Raw genomic sequence first — 19,341 nt, 5'->3', positions numbered from 1 at the left:
TGACAAAATATCAAGTTGATAAGTTTAAAACAAAAATCAACTTTTTATTGATATGAAATAAGGTAAAAATGACCCTAATTCATATCGATTTTTGTTCTGTGTAGATAGAGGCAGAAGGCAGCAGCCCACATGTGTGGGTTCTTTGCCTTTCCATAAAGCTGAAGAACTGCTACAGTTGTAAAAAGAAATTAGTTGCCGCCGCCTGGGGTCTTTTTTGTGGAGAATGGAAATGGGAAATGGGAAAGTGGCGCCCAACCGAAGAAGGGCTGGCAGGATCGCTGCCTTCGCTAAACGCGAGTTGTTGTAATTGACTCAGACAATATGCTGCCGGAATAGGGGGGTTCCTATGCTTCGTGCATATAAGGAGGCACTTGAAAACCGCAGAGCCGACACAACGTAACCGTTAATGGGCCAGCCATATCTCTCGCGCGCCCGTAAGTATATCATATCGCCATATCGGGACGACGAGGACTCGAGGACCTCGAGGACAACGGGCCAACGGGGCGGATGGTTGCGATGAAAATGAGTTAATAAAATGCGTATGCGTAATCAAATTATATGTCAAGTGTGTTGACAACGTAGCAGTCAACGTTAATGGCAACGCATTGCCAAGAAGATGGAGACCATCATCATCCAGCAACCAGCACATCCTCATCCTCACATCCTCATATCCTCATTCTCATCAAAGAGTCCTCATCGCATACAAGCATCCAGTTTTCCTTTGCCAAATGCGATTTTAATGACTCGAACAAAGGAGAACATTTAAGCGAAATTTATTACATCGATGTGTGTGTGTTTGTATGTATTTGTATGTGTTTTTGTGCCCTCATCAAAGTCCAAGTTGCATTTTGTCTAGCAAGAATCCTCTTCCAAGGATCCTGCATTCAAAGATGATCCCTCTTCACCTGGTCGAAGAAGTCCTTTCCATTTGACGAAATTAATTTAATGCCCTTCTATCTGTGTAAATTGAGGTAATTCTGGGTTGTCACACAAACATTCAGATGTAAGTAGCACACGGCTATATATGTACAAACAATGCAAATAGGCAAGTACAGTGCGTTTCGAAGTTCTAAAACTATTTATAAACAAGGTAAAGAACGTGCTTTATGACCTGATAATTTATATTTCAGGAATGCAAATAGAAAATAAATTTCAAGAATATTTATAATCAAATAAAAACCCTTCTTTATGACTTTTAAATTTAAATTTGGTGAACTTGAACAGTAAATAAATTCTAACTTGATAATTTAGATCTCGGAAATACTTATAGGAAATAAATGCTTAAAATATTTATAAACGAATAAAAAAACTCTTTTATGAATTTTAAACATGAATCTCGGGAACATTAAAAGAGAATAAATTCTAAAACATTTATAAAGAAATAAATATACCTAATACAATAATTATTTTAAATTTTTTTCCGAACCCATTACTGACTTTACAGCCACGCCACGCACTGTTCAAATGTGTATGCATTGGCTTGATAATTTCGAGAGACATTCGAGTACATTACACATCATTTGATGGGCTAATGCTTTTCCACTTGACATTTCGTCTATGGCTTCGACAAACACTCCACTCTCCACAGCGAATGAAGCACAGGATGCCAGGCAGGATCCCGGGATGCCAGGATACCAGGACACAGAATCAGAAACAGAATCCAGGGGGATTCCAGGGGGATGAGGGGGTTGGTTAAATGCGATGACCGGATATGGTGATATTTGTCAGAAGTAAATTAAATTGATGTGGCATAAAGCTGGAAAGGAAAGGGGCAGTCGCTTGGACACCTGGACTCATTCGTTCGTTCATACGACTCTTTATTAAGTGAAATTTCATTCCAATTCCAGAGTTGTCATAAAATGCGCACACGCACACACGCACACACCCACACACCCATACACCCATACGCCCACAAACACAGAGAGATATGGCCAAAAAGATACACACAGAAACGCAAATTGATTGCGAAGCTGTTTGGTATAAATTATTAACACTAATTAAATGATTAAATAATTCAAAAAAAAAAAGGAAGAGAGAAGCGGTTGGCAGGGATTTTTATTGGTCAGCAGCCTATCGCAGTGGGTTTGGTTTTGGGGCCATATACCAACCCAACGCATCAACCATCCCGTTTTTATCTTTATCAATTAACGCACAAATTGATTCTGCGCAAATTTTATTTAAATTCAAGATACTCGCGTTCCTCTCCGTTTTCTGCCGCTCCACTGAATTCGCCCCACTTCGGATGGCCTTTTTTCTTTTTGATGATTTTTCGTAATATATACATCTGTATCTGCGTCGAGTTTTCAACGAGTCTGACCGAAAAAGGCATGCCATAATTAAGTTAATCAATTCAACTGAAAGATTAATTTATTTATGGACATAACCCATAAACTTTTCAAGATCTATACCTCAAGTAAATGTAATAAAAACTTTAAAACTCTTATTAATAATATAGAAAATAATAAACGAAAACATTGACTTACCGAATGATGATTTATCTGTAGATTACAAGATCGATTATTCACTTCCCATAAACAAATAATATTCCTTTATAAATGCCTGAAATAAAATAAAAAGTTCATTAAAAAAATAAAATAAATACAAAATTATAAAATAAACTGAGAAGGGATACCATATTTAACTTATGAAATTTTCAAGATTTATAAATGTGAATAACATAAAAAAAAACAATCCGAAACATTGACTTACCGATAAATTTGTATCCATAAACAAAGAAAAAACCTTATAAATGCCTGAAAAACAAATAAAAAATATATTAAAATAATAATAAAAAAAAATGTATAGTAAACAAATAAATTGAATAAATAAAATGAAAACCACAAATTCTTCATACAAAAATATTAAAAACATTCAAAACTTAACCAATTCAAGCTTCAAATGGGTAACCTAATACCTTTTAAAGACTTCTAAAGACCATCCGCAAACTTAGGCCGCAAGTGAAAAAACAAACATAGAGTTGTTGATTTTTGACTAAATTGTTCATGATGTATTTATTCTTCTCCTTTCTTTTTTTGGTTGGGCTTGTATATATATATTCTGTATATAGAGAGAGAGATGTTTGGTTTGTATACATTTATATGATGCGAACTGCGGTATTTCTTATTTCTTACTTGCTATTTCTTATTTGCCTTTCTCAATGCTAGATTAGTTTCGTTTTGTGTACGGCTACATATCTATATGTATGTATATATGCATATGTATATGTATCTAGTGGACTAGGAGTACATATGTGGAATTAGAGTAATTTATCCTTAACTGCCATCCATATATGCGATGCGGTTAGCCTAAAAGTTCAACTTACCGTGCTAGGAATTTGACAATAAAAAAAAATACTATCAGTATCGTTACATTTAGTTTTTCTATGTTTACTTGATGGCATTAATTTGTCTGTGGTTCTGTGTGTGTGTGTGTTTTTGTATCTGTGTGTGTTTTTGAATGCGTGTTGAAGTGGACTTAATTTAATTACATTGGCTTAATTTCAATATTTGTTTTATCGCTTTTTGTTTAACCATTACCATACCGTTTTGGCTGTTAGTTAGTTAGTTATAAACTACATAGACATATATCTGAATTGGCTTAGGCTATGACAATTAGTTTTAAGGTTGTCCTTATTTTTATTCATTTTTTTTTTGCTATGCTTTACGAGCAATTTCCTAGCCTATCTGTTTTTTAATTTCACTATTTTAATTGAATGCCACAAATTGAATATGGCAAAAATTAACAAATGCCACGCCCACTCGGTGGGCGTTCGCTCAAAATTGAATTTATTTTAAATGAAAATGCCGCAAAACGGGAGAAAATAAAAAATTCAAACCAACAAATGAGCTCCGCTCGCTTGACAGCCCTCCAATTGGAATGTCCTGTCACAGAAAATACAAAACAGCTAACAGAAAAACAGAAAACAAGGCCAAAACCAACAGAAACAGAAACAAACAACAAATGGCCATTCACGCGCTCAATTACCTACAATCAAAATGCATTTAAAAAGTATTTAAACCTAATTGCCAGTGGGGGCGGGTTTGAAATTCGAATTCGAAATTCGAGAATGATGCAAAACCAGGATGGCTAACGTCATGGCTAAAAAGCGACCGAAGTTTTAGCGCTAAATCGTTGGTAATTCGTTGATGGCTTTCCTTTTCACTTTTAAAGGTATTAACCACAATACTTTCGGCTTTTACTTTTGGCACAATTATATATATTCTACATTCATATACACACTTAACACTTTGAGCATAAAGTACAGAGTATACATATACAACAGTTGGATTTTTGTTTGTATTATGAATTAAAACAACATTTACAATTATTGGCTTTCGTTTTCTTTCACATTTAACTTGGCACAGTATAACAGTTGGTAAGAAAAAGTCACATTTATTGTATTGTATTAACTTTTCTATAAAGACATTTATAGAAAAAAGAGCACATAAATATTGGCACAGTTTGAATAACAGAAAATGTTCTCAAATATATATAAAAAAGTATATGCCTTCCGGAAATTTATATTTTTCCTCACAAAAAAAAAAAAATAAATAAATAAAACTAATTGAAATTTTGTGGCTCAAAAAAAAAATGCAGAGCAACTAACTAACAAATCGCTTAAATAAACTTTGTCCTTTGCTATTTATACAATTTGTCATTTTCATTTTCATTTGCATTTTGTTTGCTCTACTTGCCGCCCCTCTAATGCCACGCCCACTCACACGCACTATTTATTATTCATAGTTGTGTGGGTGCGTGTGCGTTTGTGTGTATTTATTAATTCCGGTATTCGTGCTTTACGGCATTAACCGTAAAACGCCCTCAATTATTTATGCATTTATCATTTATCATTTAGAATTTTAATTTTCATTTAAATTTTAATTCACTCTCTCTCATTCTGTCGCAACTTTAGTTGTTTGTCTTTGTTTTTGTTTGCTATATTTACACACATAATAATAAATATTAGCTCAATGTTTTTATTTACTCTTGTATGCTTGACAAAACACCATGAACTTTAAGTTTCAAGTAGAGAGGCCCTCGAAAGTGGGCTATGTTTCTTTTTTCCTATGGCCATATGACACTGGCTTTAAAAAAAGAAAGAAAAACTCATTGCAACCCGGAGAGACAAAATGGTCTTTAGCTCAAGAACGTTTTATGAATTTCTATATACACATATGCTAAAGGTTGCTATGAGTTTTCTTTTAAACAGATTACAACTTAAGACAGGAGTCATATGACTATGATCCTTTTTTTCTTCGAAATGAAAGAAGGCTTTTTTTCCTATGGCCATATGACACTGGTTTTAAAAAAGTAAGAAAAGCTCATTATTATGAATTTCTATATACACAGATGTTATAACAAATATATAATAACAAATCCCATTGTAAACTAGAGCTTCAAAAATTTCGATAGTTTGCTATGTATCGATATTTAAAAAGTGTTTACCCTAAAAATAATCGATATTTTCGATATTTTCACAATATTAATACTTTGTCAAGGATAAAATCCCTTTAAGTATCGAGAATAGCAAAAAATTATATCGATTATATCAAGCTCTATTCTAAATTAGTGTCATATGACCTTTATACTTTTTTTTTGTTCTTTGGAAAAGAGTTAGGTTTTTTTTTTGTGCATTTACTTACAGTGTGTGTGTTTGTGCTTGTGTGAGTGTTTTTCCTTGGGTTTTCCCTTTTCCTTAGACACGTATCACTTCACCTGGCGCCGGTCCCGCCTTTGGACACAGTGCATCATCGATGCTGTCCCTCAATCGCATGGCCGCATCCAGTTGGGCCGCCTCGTCCTGGGCTCCTGGTCACATGAATATATCGCCCACTGGCTGCGATTTCCTCGGTGTGGTCGGCACTCCATGCGGGCAATGCGGCGGGGTTGCTCCTCCTGCTCCTCCAGTGACTCCTCCTCCAACCGCCTGCTTTGACTCATCCTCGAAGGTCACCATCTTCTCGCTGCGCGGCTTTAGGGTCACAATCTGCAGCTGAGCCGGCGGAGGAGGCTGCTGCTGTTGCTGGACAGTGGGCGTGGCCGAGCAGAGCAGCGTCTGGGGTGGACCCAATTGGAGGCCATGTGGCATGGGTGGACCCATATTCATGCCCATTCCCATGCCCATGCCCATATTCATTCCCATGCCCATATTCATTCCCATATTCATCCCACCACCGCCACCACCCATCATATTGGGTGAATATCTGCGGGGTGGCGGCAGGGCAAGATCACCCACACCGGAGAGATTGAACTCACTGATGCTGCGCGGCACAAAATACTCCAGATGGTGCTCCGGTATGCCCGTGGATCGCCGGATGGGCGTGTTCCTCTGGAAGGCGGATCCTCCATGGCCTCCTCCTCCCTGCAGATGACTCCTGCGCGGCAGGGAGCTGTACTGGGTGAGCGTGTGGGCGGGGCCAAAGAACATGGTCTGATGCTGGCCCAGTGTGTTCTGCGCGGGTCCCAGGTTCAAGCCCACTCCAGGATCCGCACTGGGTCGCTGTCAGGAGGGTTTCGGCGTCACAGCCACCGTGACGAGGGCCAGCTCCTCGGCCTTGGGCATCACATGATCCTGCACACTGAAGCGGCGCAGCCACAGGACAATTTCCGTTTGGATTAGGCTAAAGCACATGGCCACCACGGCCATGCCCACCAGAATGTAGGCGGAGGCTGTATACAAGGCGATCGATCCATTGGGCGCCATTTCGCCAAAGCCAATGGTTCCCAGCGAGGTGAAGCAGAAGTACAGGGATTCCAGGACACTCCAGTTCTGCAGTTTGTGAAAGAGGATGGCTCCACTGCTCACGTAGCAGAGGAGGACGCAAACGCAGATGGAGATGGGAACACTGGGCGAATTGCGGCGATTTGAGGAGGAGGATTTCTTGCCCTGCGATTGCGATTGCTGCTGTTGCGACTGCTGTTGCGATTGCTGTTGCTGTTGCGATTGCTGTTGAGCCTGCTGTTGCTGTTGGTATAAACCGTATTGATGGAGCTTCTGGTGACCACCACCAGCACCGTAGTGCCCCTGGCTTTTGTTCTTGTCCGACTTTCGTCCGCCGCCTCCACCGCCGATTCCCGAGCCTGAGGCGCCGCCACCTCCTCCTCCTCCGCCGGAGGATCCTCCTCCTGGACCTCCACCTCCTCCGCCACCGCCTCCACCTCCTCCTCCTGGTCCTCCTTTCACCCGCTGGCGCCGGAACAGGCAGCGCATGCCCGCCGAGAGCGCCTCGCCCATGGCGGACAGGTAGAGCAGGACGATAGGAATCCCGAAGAGGGCGTAGACCAAGGCTGCCACACGACCCCACTGCGTCCGGGGTGAAATGCCGCCGTAGCCTGCGAAAAAAAAAATAGGGGAAAATATGGAAAATTAAAACCACATTCGTAATGCATACTTTAATTAATTTTTGTAGGCTTTTTAAAGGGGGTCTGTGAACGGAAAAATGGGTAATTTTATTTAATACAAATTGAAAACATGGAAAAAGATTTTCATTTAGAAATTTTGTAATTTTATTTGTAATATAATATAATTTGTATTATTTAATATTATTTTTACCAATATTTAGTGGTAAAAACAATAAACGATTAAATACCAGAAATTTACCATGCCCATATCGATTTGATATTAGCTTCCTTTTTTTTATTTTACTTTCCCAAAAATTTTAAATAATCCTTTTTTATTTAATCCCTACAAATGTTGACCAGAAGATACTTCGATTAATGGCCTATCCTTTGGTTCAGATTCAAATTCTCAGGTCGACATTTTTATGGCCACAGTAAAATCTCGTTAGCTGGATCAGTGAACTGAACAGTGAAGCCTATGTGCTACGTGATCCCATTCACAGTTTAACAGGCCGAGCTGCCTTTGCTGATCCGTTATCTAATTAGCAGGTCAGATACAAGATTAGCAGGGCACAAGATACAAGATACAGGATACAAAATACAGGATATAGAGATTAGCAGTGGCAGATAAAGTCGTTTGGAAAGCTTTAAAAGTAGCATGTGCATGTGGCACAATAACCTTTTTCGGGGCAGACCCCTTTTACCATTTCCCGATTTTCCAACCTCCCCTCAAAAAAAAAAAGAGGAAAATAATAGAAAAACGTAACTTTTTCTGTCGTAGACACTTTGGCTTTGATGTTGTTTGCCCAGACCCGGTGATTTGGAGCACGGCGAGGAGATTGGGGGATGGGAACTGGGGATTCGAGACGAGACTGGGTGCCCAAGAGCTAAATATGGGGACCTGTGGCCAAAACCTAGGCCTTCCTACCGAACCTATCCCAACAGAACTCGGACTTTCGTCTCGTTTCGTTTCGTTCCGTTTCGCCCCAGACTTTCGGCTCTCTGCAATGAACTTTTAATGTGGAAACTTTTATAATTGAGTAAAATTGTGCGTGTGTGTGTGTGTTCCCAGTGTGTATGTATTAAATTTTATTACAGAAAAAATAAAACAAAAATCCAAACGACAATAGCTAGAAAAAGCAGGAATAAAATCGGAGTTGAAAAACACAGAGAAAATGCTTTTGCAGCCGTAATGTAAAAAAATACTTTAAAATCCCAAGCACGTTTAAGTGCATGGCCGTAGGCCAAAAGGGGGGTTTTTTACGTTGTACGTTGCATGTGTAGGCCTTCCCTTCCACCCCCTCTTATACCCGCCCCTTTAGATCCACTCAGACCCTCTTGAATTCCGTGTTTCACACGCTACAGGAAAAGTTGTTGAAAATTATCATCGTCGCATGGCCATCGTTCATAAATGGTAACAGCCCACAAGGCGGCTGCCACGCCCCCTTTTCTCCCAACGACGGTTGCTAAAAATTGTTAGTGAAAATTATAACATTTACAATATGGCGTCCATAAAATTGTATGTAGTTATAACTAACTAACTAACGACGCACACATGTCGACCAAACCATTTTCCACAGCCCCCCCCCCTTTTTTCAACTAGATGGAAGATTTCCAAGGGGTTAAGGGCACCCCCCCCCCCTTTTCAGACAGCAAAAACTGGCAATTATGCGTAGCAATTTTCGGGGAAAAGTTTACCCCAAACTGCATGCCATATACACATTTAACCAGAGGTCGGGAAAAAGGAAAGGGGACTGTAAAACGATTTCCATGTTGGGGGATTGAAATTTTCGGGGCTCGGAGATTGAGACTGTGGGTGGTGGGTTCGGGTATGATATAGAGTACGATATGGTTGTAATGGCCAAGAAGAAGGGTTAAGTGCACACGTCCGACGACGACGACATGGTCAGTTTTTAGGGCCTTGTTCTTTGGCTGATTTAGCCATTATGGCATTCTACTCGAGTTTCGAGTTTCGAGTCTCGAGACCCGAGGACCAGTCATCATTTGCCACGTGGCATGTTAAACGGAAACTGTCGAAAGCCACACTGGCCAAAGGCTAAATTATTTCAATAAGTGTCCAACATGAAACGTGATCTGCAGGCTTACATATACATAAAAACAAAAACCCCTTTCATATTGACCCAAAAGGTTATTTATCTAGAAGTAGATTTTATTTAATTTTCAAATATTAATAAATAAACCAAGTGCCGAACTTCCATTTCGCTTTTTTTCGCCCCCCCTTTTTAAAATAGATGTTTAAACATTTTATCAATATGCTTTTACTGGCTGCACAAACATAATTGTAATGGAATGATCAAATAAATCATTGTTTGCATATGCGAGAGTTCATTTTGCAAATACGTTCGTAAACATTTTAATTCACAAACTGTTGCTTTAGCATGCCAACATATTTGGTAAATGAAACTCACTGATTTATTGGCTCAAGTCAGAAAAGTGGTACACAAAAAGAAATAAAAGGGGTTCAAATCGATAAGCGTATGCTAAATTTCTGGTATTTATACCATGCAATACTGCTAATAATATATCGGAGATTCACTGACTTTGAAATGGAAAACATATCATATATATAATATCATGTTTTTTTTTGGGAGTAACTACTTTTATGAAATTGTATGTATGTATATATAGTAAATATATAGTGATTCTAATTAAATTGCTTTACTTTCGGTGGCTGGGCAATGGCATTTGATTTGATTAGTGAAAGTTGAGTGCTGGCCACTGTCGACAAAGGGCAATCCACTGGGGGTCAATGTGTGTGCCCCTCTGAAGGAAAAAGGAGAACCATTCCCCCCTTTTTTTGATTCCTGCCAAGGCTTTTTTGTCCTGCCCCGAAGCGACTGCAAAATCCAAGCCAAAAAGCCAGCGAGAAATATTTTACTACGGCAATTTTCGGGCATAAAGTAATTACAAAATACTCTCCATCATACACACACACACACACAGTTACAATCTTCTTACACTGAGAGAGTTACGGGGGGTGGTTTTTGGGGAACAGTGGAGTGAGTGGAGTGGAGTGTGGAGACGACAAGAGCCTCTAATAGCTAAGAAATTAATTTTCACAAAAAGCTATTAAGAGAGTCACAAAAATTTCCAAATATAAAACCAAACAATGCTCATTGTAGGAGGGGGTGTGGGTGGTTCCAAGGGGGTGGCCTGTGGGTGAACGTGGTCGAGGGTTAGGTGGCCTCCACCACTGAGCTCGAGGTCAAGCAGCAATGGCTGAGTGGGCAATGAGTATTCTTCCTCTCACTTTCTCTGTCTCGTTTTAATTACAGATTACACAAAGAAAAAATTACTTAATACATTTTTTTTGTAAATGTTAGATAATTTTAAACTAAAAATCAACTAAATTAATTTGAAATGTGAAGAAATAAAGTAAAGCGAGGACAGCAAGGTCACACTGGAACAAGAGTGACCATCGTAGCTATTTTGCACCAAGCTAATTATGCAGTGTGACCAAAGTAACAAACTTTAACTTGCATTGCTTATTATTTTGGGGTAATTAAGCCAGCATTTGTCACATAAAACCATATTTAAGTGAGGGAAATACATTTTTTTTGTCATGTACCAAAAGGAAATTGCCCTTTCCTCTTTTTGTGTGTGTGTTTTGCGTCAGCAAGTTTTGAGTAATGAAATTGCGAGCGAAAAACACGCGCGCGCCCCTTATCATCGTAAATAGACAAATGTTCAATAAACAAAGCAAATTGCGGATTATTTTTGCGGGTAAGGGCAGCAAAGAAATATCGGAATAATAATAATGATATGCAGGGCCATCCGGCAAGGGCGAAATGAAACAAAAACATGTCATTAAACGCCCCAAAAACATCATCATCAATGGGCTGGCTGGGATGGTAAAATTGAAGGGACAGAGGACATTGGACAAACATGACAGCAAACATTTTTATGACATGGCAACTGGCGCTTGAAGAATTAATTAAAAATTAAATGGCCTATTAAAATTGTTATCGAGACGCGGCGACGCCGGCAGCGACGTCGATGCTGCCCATTTAACTGTTAAACAAATGCGAAATGCGAAAAGCGAAATGGAAACAAAAGCCAGCCGCAGACAAAATGTCCCACCAACGAACGGGCATGCAGTCCTATCAGATCTCCCTCTCTATAGATATATGTTTGTTTGTTTGTGTATATATAGTATATAGCGTATATGGCAAACATACTATATGCGGACCATAAAACGTTGCATGGCTGACATCGCGAAGTGACGCCAACGATGCTTGAACATGTCAAAACATGCATAAAAATGCGAAAATTGGCCGAGAGGGCGAAGTGAAGTGAGGTTATAACTCGTGGAAAGAGACACAATGAGATATAGATAGAGGGAAAGAGACGAAAGAGAGAGAGAGAGCGAGAGGAGAGAGGAAGTCACTGCCATTCGCAATGGCATTTTGTCACAATTCATATGGCAAAACTGTACAGTTCGCTATTGTTGCTCGGCCATGAAAATAACCTCAGCAGCTTTTCTTCTTCCATGGAAAATTACAAAAAAAAAACACTCACACATATTCCCCAACTTTATTGATAGGTTGAAAAATGCAACGCTTTTATGGCAACCCTAACTTGGGCTATCAAATCTAATGGAGTCTTAAAAGAAGTCCTTTTAGTGTGGCTACAAATTTGTAAACTTTGGTTACACTTTTTTTTTAGAACGCACTCAAAATTCAATCGTTTTATTGGTTTTTTATTGTAAAATATTAAATTTAAACACAAGACGTAAGTGTTTTGGTTTAATCGGATTATAATTATGCTTATCAATGGCAACATTGTTTTGAACCACTTTTTAATTGGTAATTAGTTTTAAAACTCGTTTAATCGGATTATGATTATGTATATTAATTGCTAACAAATGCCATGAATGATTTTTGAATGGTTTTCAAAAACCAAACATTACTTTTCCTTATATTGAAGTATTTTTTGTAAAATAATATAATTATAGTCAGTCAAAAGCAACTTGGTGGCTGCTGTTCATTGCCAATGACAGTTTTAATTTACATGAAGTTAGTTATCAAAGGACAAAATTAATGAAAAAAGAAAAGGAATGTAAGATAAACTTTTTCGTTGGATTATTAAATTATATTAATTCAAATGCTCAGCTAAATAAATGCCAATTATGCAAGCAGCAAACTTGAAACAATCAAATCCGTCTGACTATTTGCCAGTGTATAACAATTTGTCAAGCACTTGACATAACGGATGCATCCCATCTCACAATCTCACAATTTCACAATCTCGCACACTGTATAACGCTTTTTCTGTATGCCGAACACTCGACGAAAAATATGCATAAAATAAAAAATGCGAACTCAAGCCAATACATGGACCCACTGAGCAAGTAGGGGCCTGCATATTTTCCAGCTAACGCAGCAACATTTTCCCTCCTTTCAGCTTTCTGCGTTTTTTTTTTCCAGCGATTTTTACTCCCCGCTTCTAGCCTGATTGTCGTCGTGCCCAGCAAGCTGTTCTCAGTCATCTCAACCGCCCCCCTCCCCATTGACCCCCAGAGGGTGTGTAGGGTGTGTTTGGAAGGGGGTGGTGCAAGGTCAAGGAGCAGGGAGAGTGGCCACTCGAACGGCGACGGTGCCTCGAACACATGCCCTGAAAAATGTTCCATAACCACTCACATATGCTGAGCCAAGGAGGAGCATGTGTACGTACACACAGAAAACAAATTGGCACAGTTTGCATATATGTATGACTTGTCTCATTACACTGTCATTTAAATAATCAATTTAAAGCAAAATCACGGGTTTTCTTACATTATTTAGATAGCCCCATTAAATACTTCTTTTTCGGCAGCATGGTCACACTGTTCGAATGGCAAAAACATACTAATTATGGACCCTTTATCAGCTAGCAGGTTCACACTGACTTTTTTTTCTCATCGTGCATTTCGGTAAGACATCCAAATGATTGTTGTGCTGCCCTGCGCCTCGCCTGACTTTTTGATTTTATGACATTATTAAGCATTGATAGGCGACATTTACACACAGAAATGAGAGCTACGCTTGATTGGACCGACGACGATGTTCCCTGTTGCGTGGGTGTGGCTGTGGGTGGTTTTCTCTGTGCACGTGTGTGTATTTCCGGATCCGGCATTAAAAGACAAAATCCCCAAGAGAGCCACACAGAGCCAAATGATGATGATGGGGGGTGAGAATCGAGAAGCGCGTGTCTCGATCTCAGTCTACAGGCTTTAAGAACAACCCCTCCCCATCCCCTCTTTCAACTCTTTCTTCTTTTGTGCCTCCTCTCTTTTAATCCCCTTCGCTGGCTTTTCCCCACTTGCGAGATTGATTGCCTGCAGTAAGCGCTTGCAGGAGATGAAAAACTAGCCGAAAAAGCTGGAGAAAGGGGTTGGAGAGGGGCTTTTTCAGGGGTGGTCGGCTGAAAAATTGAGTAGTATGCGTTTTAGCGTTTGACACATGTCATGGTTGTACTCGCTGTAGTTGTTGCAACTGCTGTTCAACAGGAAGACATTAAAAAATGTATGCAACGTGTCAAGGGCTGCAAAAGTGTTGGGGGTGGGGGGGATTACACACACGCACACACTATACGCCATTATGCCTGCCTGTAATGTGTGTGCGTGTGTGTTTGTGAGCCAAGGCGTTTGGCACTTATTCATTGGCCCATTCATTCATTCATTCGCTCGCTCACCCACTCATTTATTCGCTATTTCGCCCACTTTCTCTACTTTCCCCTTCGCTTTCTTCTTCACTTTTCTTCGTCAGCGGAATGTTGACTTATCTGTGATTGCCTCTCGCCGATATTGTTGTTCCTGCTGTTGTAACTGTTGTCGCGTTTGGCATTATTTGTTTTATATTTGACACTGACACAGGCACGCCCACAAACCCCCTGCCTCTCCCACTCACACACACCCACCCACACACACCCACCCACACACACACACACACTCACAATGTCTGAGCCATAAAAATGAGACTGCGAATTGCAATAAAATAAAATAAACTGCCGCGCAATATATATTTTTTTTCTCCTTTCAACCACCACCACACAATCCGAATTCAATCAGTGCTGCCTTTTTCTAGGCTGAACTAGTTCACAATATATATCAATAAAAAACATTAACACTATTTAAATAATATTAAAAGTAAATTTCTCTAAAGTAAAAGTTATTTTTACACAGAAACCTGCGGGAAATTACTAATTTTCTTCCTTAAACGACTTAAAAATGTATATCTTTAACGAATTCGAAAAAGTGCAAATGTAATTTTGTTGTGTTTATTAAAAACTATCGAAATGTAGAAGAAATTTTTTAAATCGGACGATTTATTAAAGAGTTATGAGCAAATAATATTTGCCAAATATGGAATTCAAGCAGTGCAAGCTTTGCTGCACACATATCACCATCTCCCTCTCACTTCCTTTAGCTAAGGTTATCGACTATAGCGGTCTCCTTTTTTTTCATTGTACCTCTTCATAATTAGTTAAGCTCAGTGAAATTGTTATACATAAAAGTCAGGGAAAATCAAGAAAAGTCCTGTCAAATTAGTCACTCCATTTGGGCCAACACTGAGCCCATAGTTATATTTTTTCCCGTTGGCCGGCACGTGTGGCAAATGATTATAGTTGCCGACCCAAAACGGCGAAACACAATTCAGGGCATACAAATTATGTAATAATAATAATACAACAGAGGACGTGTCATCTATCATGGCGAAGAGAAGCGAAAGTGTTTGTGGTGAGGGAATTTTTCTATATATATATCGTATTTTTTGGGGAGTGCTACAAAATCGTGTAAGCATAATGCAGTTTGCAAGAGTGTTTAATAAAGTTAACAACACCAAGCTGGTCATGCAAATGGGTGGTCGTCGAATGGCAAACACGAAACATACAGATATAAATGGCGATTCAGTCGAACGATTCTTTCTCCGCATTGCACAGCCATTTGTAATTCAAAATGGCAACCGGAAGTGGCAGACGCAGAAGCCATTACACGGATATAGTAATAGTTTATGGTCTGGCAGAGTTGAAGGTCAACGGAAGAGCGCGAAGAAGAAGAAGGTCAAAGTGGGTGGGTGCACTTAAAAAAACATGTAAAATCGATATGCGCATGGTAAGTTACTGAAATGGACTCTCTCTTTCGGAGACTATCTGACTTACATTTCGAGCATATCGAATTCCAAATTTTTACCACATAATATCAAATCGATCATCGTTTTATGTCAAGATTTTTTTTAGTGTGGTGCTTTGGGTATCCCCCATTTATTTCCCCGAGATTTATGTGTTTGCATTCACTTATTGATTGCAGTGATTGCGATTTTCCAGGATGTATATAGTATCCTTTTTCTTTGACCCTAACCACTGTTCATATCCCTGCGCTTCCGACTCAATTAAGAGTTGCAAAATGAAAAAGTTCTCATTGTGCTTCGGCGACAAATCCAATTAACAATAAAGCGAACCAACCGCTCTCCGCCCTAATGACATGCCACGCCCTAAAAACTAGCATAAAACTAGAAAAAAAACTAACAACTTTTCCGCAGTTAGTTGGCTAAAAGTGGATTCTGCGGTGGCTCACTGCAGTTGGCCAAATTGAATCGCAGCTGTCAGGAAAATGGCAAAGCGAAAAAAAGGCAACAAAACCAACGCATAAATCACAACTCAATGGAGTGTGTGCGTGTGTGTGGTATTTATTAGTTCAATGTTTTATATTTATGAGCACAAGTGTTAATTTTATTACCGCAGAAATGGGGGGCGTATGTGTAATATTAATTATGCCCTGGTAATAGACAATCAGCCACTGGATGATTGTGTCAATAGATAAAGCAGTGTAGTTAAGGAAATTCAACGAAACGAAATGCAAATGGTAGCCATATATCAACGGATGGGATTTTGAGGACGCCATTAGCCCCCAAAAGTAGGCAATGAAATTCGTTTTACGAGCTAAGCACACACACACACATACACAGAAAAAAATTGACAAAAGATCAGATTGATATGTGCATATCAAAATGTTATGAAGACTAGATTTAACAATATTTGTTCAAAAAATACGACATTTGGAATTTAAAAACAGTATTTTAATAACATTTATGAAATGATAAAATATCAAGTTGATACGTTCAAATCATAAATTTGACATCAATCATATTATTTTATTTTTATTGACATAAAATAAGGTAGAAATTACCCTATTTTGTACCGAATTTTTTTCTGTGTAAGCGTCATGGCCAATTTTCGGTGAATTTTAATTGAACAACTTCCAGTTAGAGACAGGTGGGCCATAACCAAGCAAATAACCAACCTCAAGCAGCCAAAATGACAGCCAAATATCTTCATTATTGAATAATGAGCCAAGTGAACTGGCAGGGCTTTAGCCAGATAATCGATGGGAATTTTGCATAATGCTCTTGTCTCTGCCGACTTAATCTCATGACGATCGTTTCGTCGTCGTCGACCCTCCTGCAAAACCCCAAAGCAATTGCCGGGCCAACTTTTTGGCCCAACTCCAAGGTGACTTGATGGTCTGGCAGGGATTTTCCGATTTTCAGATTTAACGATTTCCAGACTTTCACATTTACCCAAACCCCCACTCTTCACTTTTTGGCACTTTGCTTATTTATAGAACACACATTAGCTGGAAACAATCGAAACTTCCCACTTAGCAATTTGGGGACAAATTGTTTCATAATTGATTGATGTGCCATCAGGCCAAGTTGTCTCGAGAGCTGACAGATATTTAAAGTACGACCTCCGTGTAAGTAATTGCAATCGCATCAAAACGGACTTAAGTACTTTGTAGTTTGGTAAAAAGCAAAAAAAGTAAGCAAAATTATTAGGAAATGTTTCTATATTTCCCGACTAAGTGAGATTTTATAGCTGTTTGATGGGTTCAGTTTAAAGGTGGATTATTAAGTTATAATATACAAAATAGAAATATTCCTGCCTTAATTTGAATTAAAATATTAATTAAATAGTAGAAAAAATTAAAATATTATACGATTTTTATGAAGGCCAAAATACTAATGTTTTCTTAATATTTCAAAACAAATGAAGCTAAAATGAATAATAATAAAAATTATTTAGACCAAAATAGTAATTCTTTCTTATTATTACAAATAAAGACATGATAAATCACCAATGATGCATGACTGAGTTAAAACTATTAGATTTTTAGCAGGAAATCAGTAAGCTCCTCAAATTAATGGCTAAATTAATTAAGCCCAACAAGAAAACCCTTTAGCAAATGGAAATACTGTCAGGGGCAAAATGGCATTTCAATCAAAGGCTTTAATTACATGAAATTTCAAGGAGACACGACGACGGCACCCACCACAACTTGTCCTATAAATTTCGGGGCAAACGAAGGGCTTGCAATTATCCTTTCCCCCAAATCCTGCGGAATAGATCTCCCACTATCCTATCTCCCAATGTCCTGCTCCTGCTGCTGCTCATCCTATATATTCCCATCGTATTTCTGCCGCTGTTGTTTGGTTTACCCAACTGCCAACCGCAGGTTGCCCTGCTGCTTGTCTACTCCACATTTACCCGAACCCGATTTACCGCTTTTCCCCCCTTTAACTACATGATGTCAAAATAATTTCAATGACACCCGCCATACAGTCGTGACTGGCAGCGTTTCGCAGAGAGCGAGAGAGAGCTACATGGCTGGTTTTGGCGATATTTAGACAGATTTTTGATAGCTTTCCCGGCGGCAGCACTCCACTCCTTTTCCCGTTTTCCCCTCCGGCGGCTGTCTAAAATTGAGTTTTGATTCCAAACTCAATTCACATAATGCGGGGGAGCGGATTCTGTGTGGACGGTAGATGGTAGATGGGTGTTTCTGCTGCTGATTGCTACAAATTCGATTGATTTAACGGGCGCGTTTATTGTGAGCGCTTTTGTGTTCAAACCACACGCCAAATTTCCTGCACTACCCATTTCATTTGATTTCGTTTCATTTCTCTGGGTCAGCAGCACCACACAACGCGTGTCTGGTTTTATTTTTTAAACAATTTTCAACTCGGCGCTGCCCAGTGAATTGAATATGCCAAGACAAATCCGACAGTTGATACCCTCCTCCGTGGGGGCAAAGTCAGTCGTACGTGACCGTTATTCTTAAGAGCTGACAGAAGTCCTGGGCAGAGGTCCTGACATTTTGAAGCCCTTTTCCCGAACGCAAAAATCATAACAGCCTAAAGATTTTCAAGTAATATTTTAAATTCTACACACAAAAAAAGAACGCTGGGGACAAATCGATATGCGCATGGTAAATTTATGATATTTTTACGCATATGGTAGTAAAATGGCAATTAAGTAAAGTTATTTTGGTAATTTCTTTCTCTCGGAAATTCTTTGAATTCGAAGAAAAGAAGCATGTCGCATATTAGGACAATTTTGATACAAGATAATATCAAATTGATCAAAGTTTAATATCAAGTTTTTTTTTTATGTAACCATTACTTCTTTATTTGTCGTAACTAAAAGTTACTATTATTTTTCCAATTAAAGGAAACCACAAATTTATAATTCTCTATTTTAAAGCCAAATAAATGATGAGGCCGGAAATGAAAGTGTTGGCCTCTTGTTGGCCTTTTCAAATTATTTTTCCAATTAATATTTGACCTCTCAATTTATTTTTGCACCAATTTACATGCGATTTTTTGTGTGTGCGCCTGGCATGTTAAACATGCATCTTTACATTCTTTTAGGGTTTTCTGCTTCTTTTTTTTTTTTTTGGGGCGTGGCAGCAGGACACTCGACTGCTTAGCCCCCGGCTTACTTATAACTAATTGAAATCAGACAGGAAGGAGCAAAAGTAAAAAAAAAAAAAGGGCAGGCAGACGCATTCGGGTAAATTGAAAAAAATATGTGGCCAGGCCGGGAAGAGCGAACGAAATCGATGCTGCCGGTTGACAGTTTGTTAATTAAAAACAGCAGTCGTTCATGGGGTGGTGGGCTGAACAAATGGGTGGTGGGTAGATGGATGCTCCGGGGCGGTCACTC

The 19,341-nt window shown here is 39.1% G+C and overlaps 1 protein-coding gene across 1 annotated transcript in view; it reads right to left on the bottom strand.

Annotated features, from left to right (window-relative positions):
* LOC108060326 (uncharacterized) overlaps nt 1–19,341 on the bottom strand; it is a 70,593-nt gene that overhangs the window by 48,775 nt on the left and 2,477 nt on the right. The window contains 4 exon segments of the mRNA XM_044394393.2: nt 2,484–2,559; nt 2,710–2,753; nt 2,915–7,080; nt 7,132–7,332. Coding sequence (XP_044250328.2) covers nt 5,696–7,080; nt 7,132–7,332 — 1,586 coding nt within the window. The 3' untranslated portion in view covers nt 2,484–2,559; nt 2,710–2,753; nt 2,915–5,695.

The sequence above is a fragment of the Drosophila takahashii genome, chromosome X (assembly GCF_030179915.1).
Source record: "Drosophila takahashii strain IR98-3 E-12201 chromosome X, DtakHiC1v2, whole genome shotgun sequence".
In the NCBI taxonomy this organism is placed as follows: Eukaryota; Metazoa; Arthropoda; class Insecta; order Diptera; family Drosophilidae; genus Drosophila; species Drosophila takahashii.
Note: the sequence above shows the minus strand (reverse complement) of the source record. Positions and strands in the feature narration are given on the sequence as shown.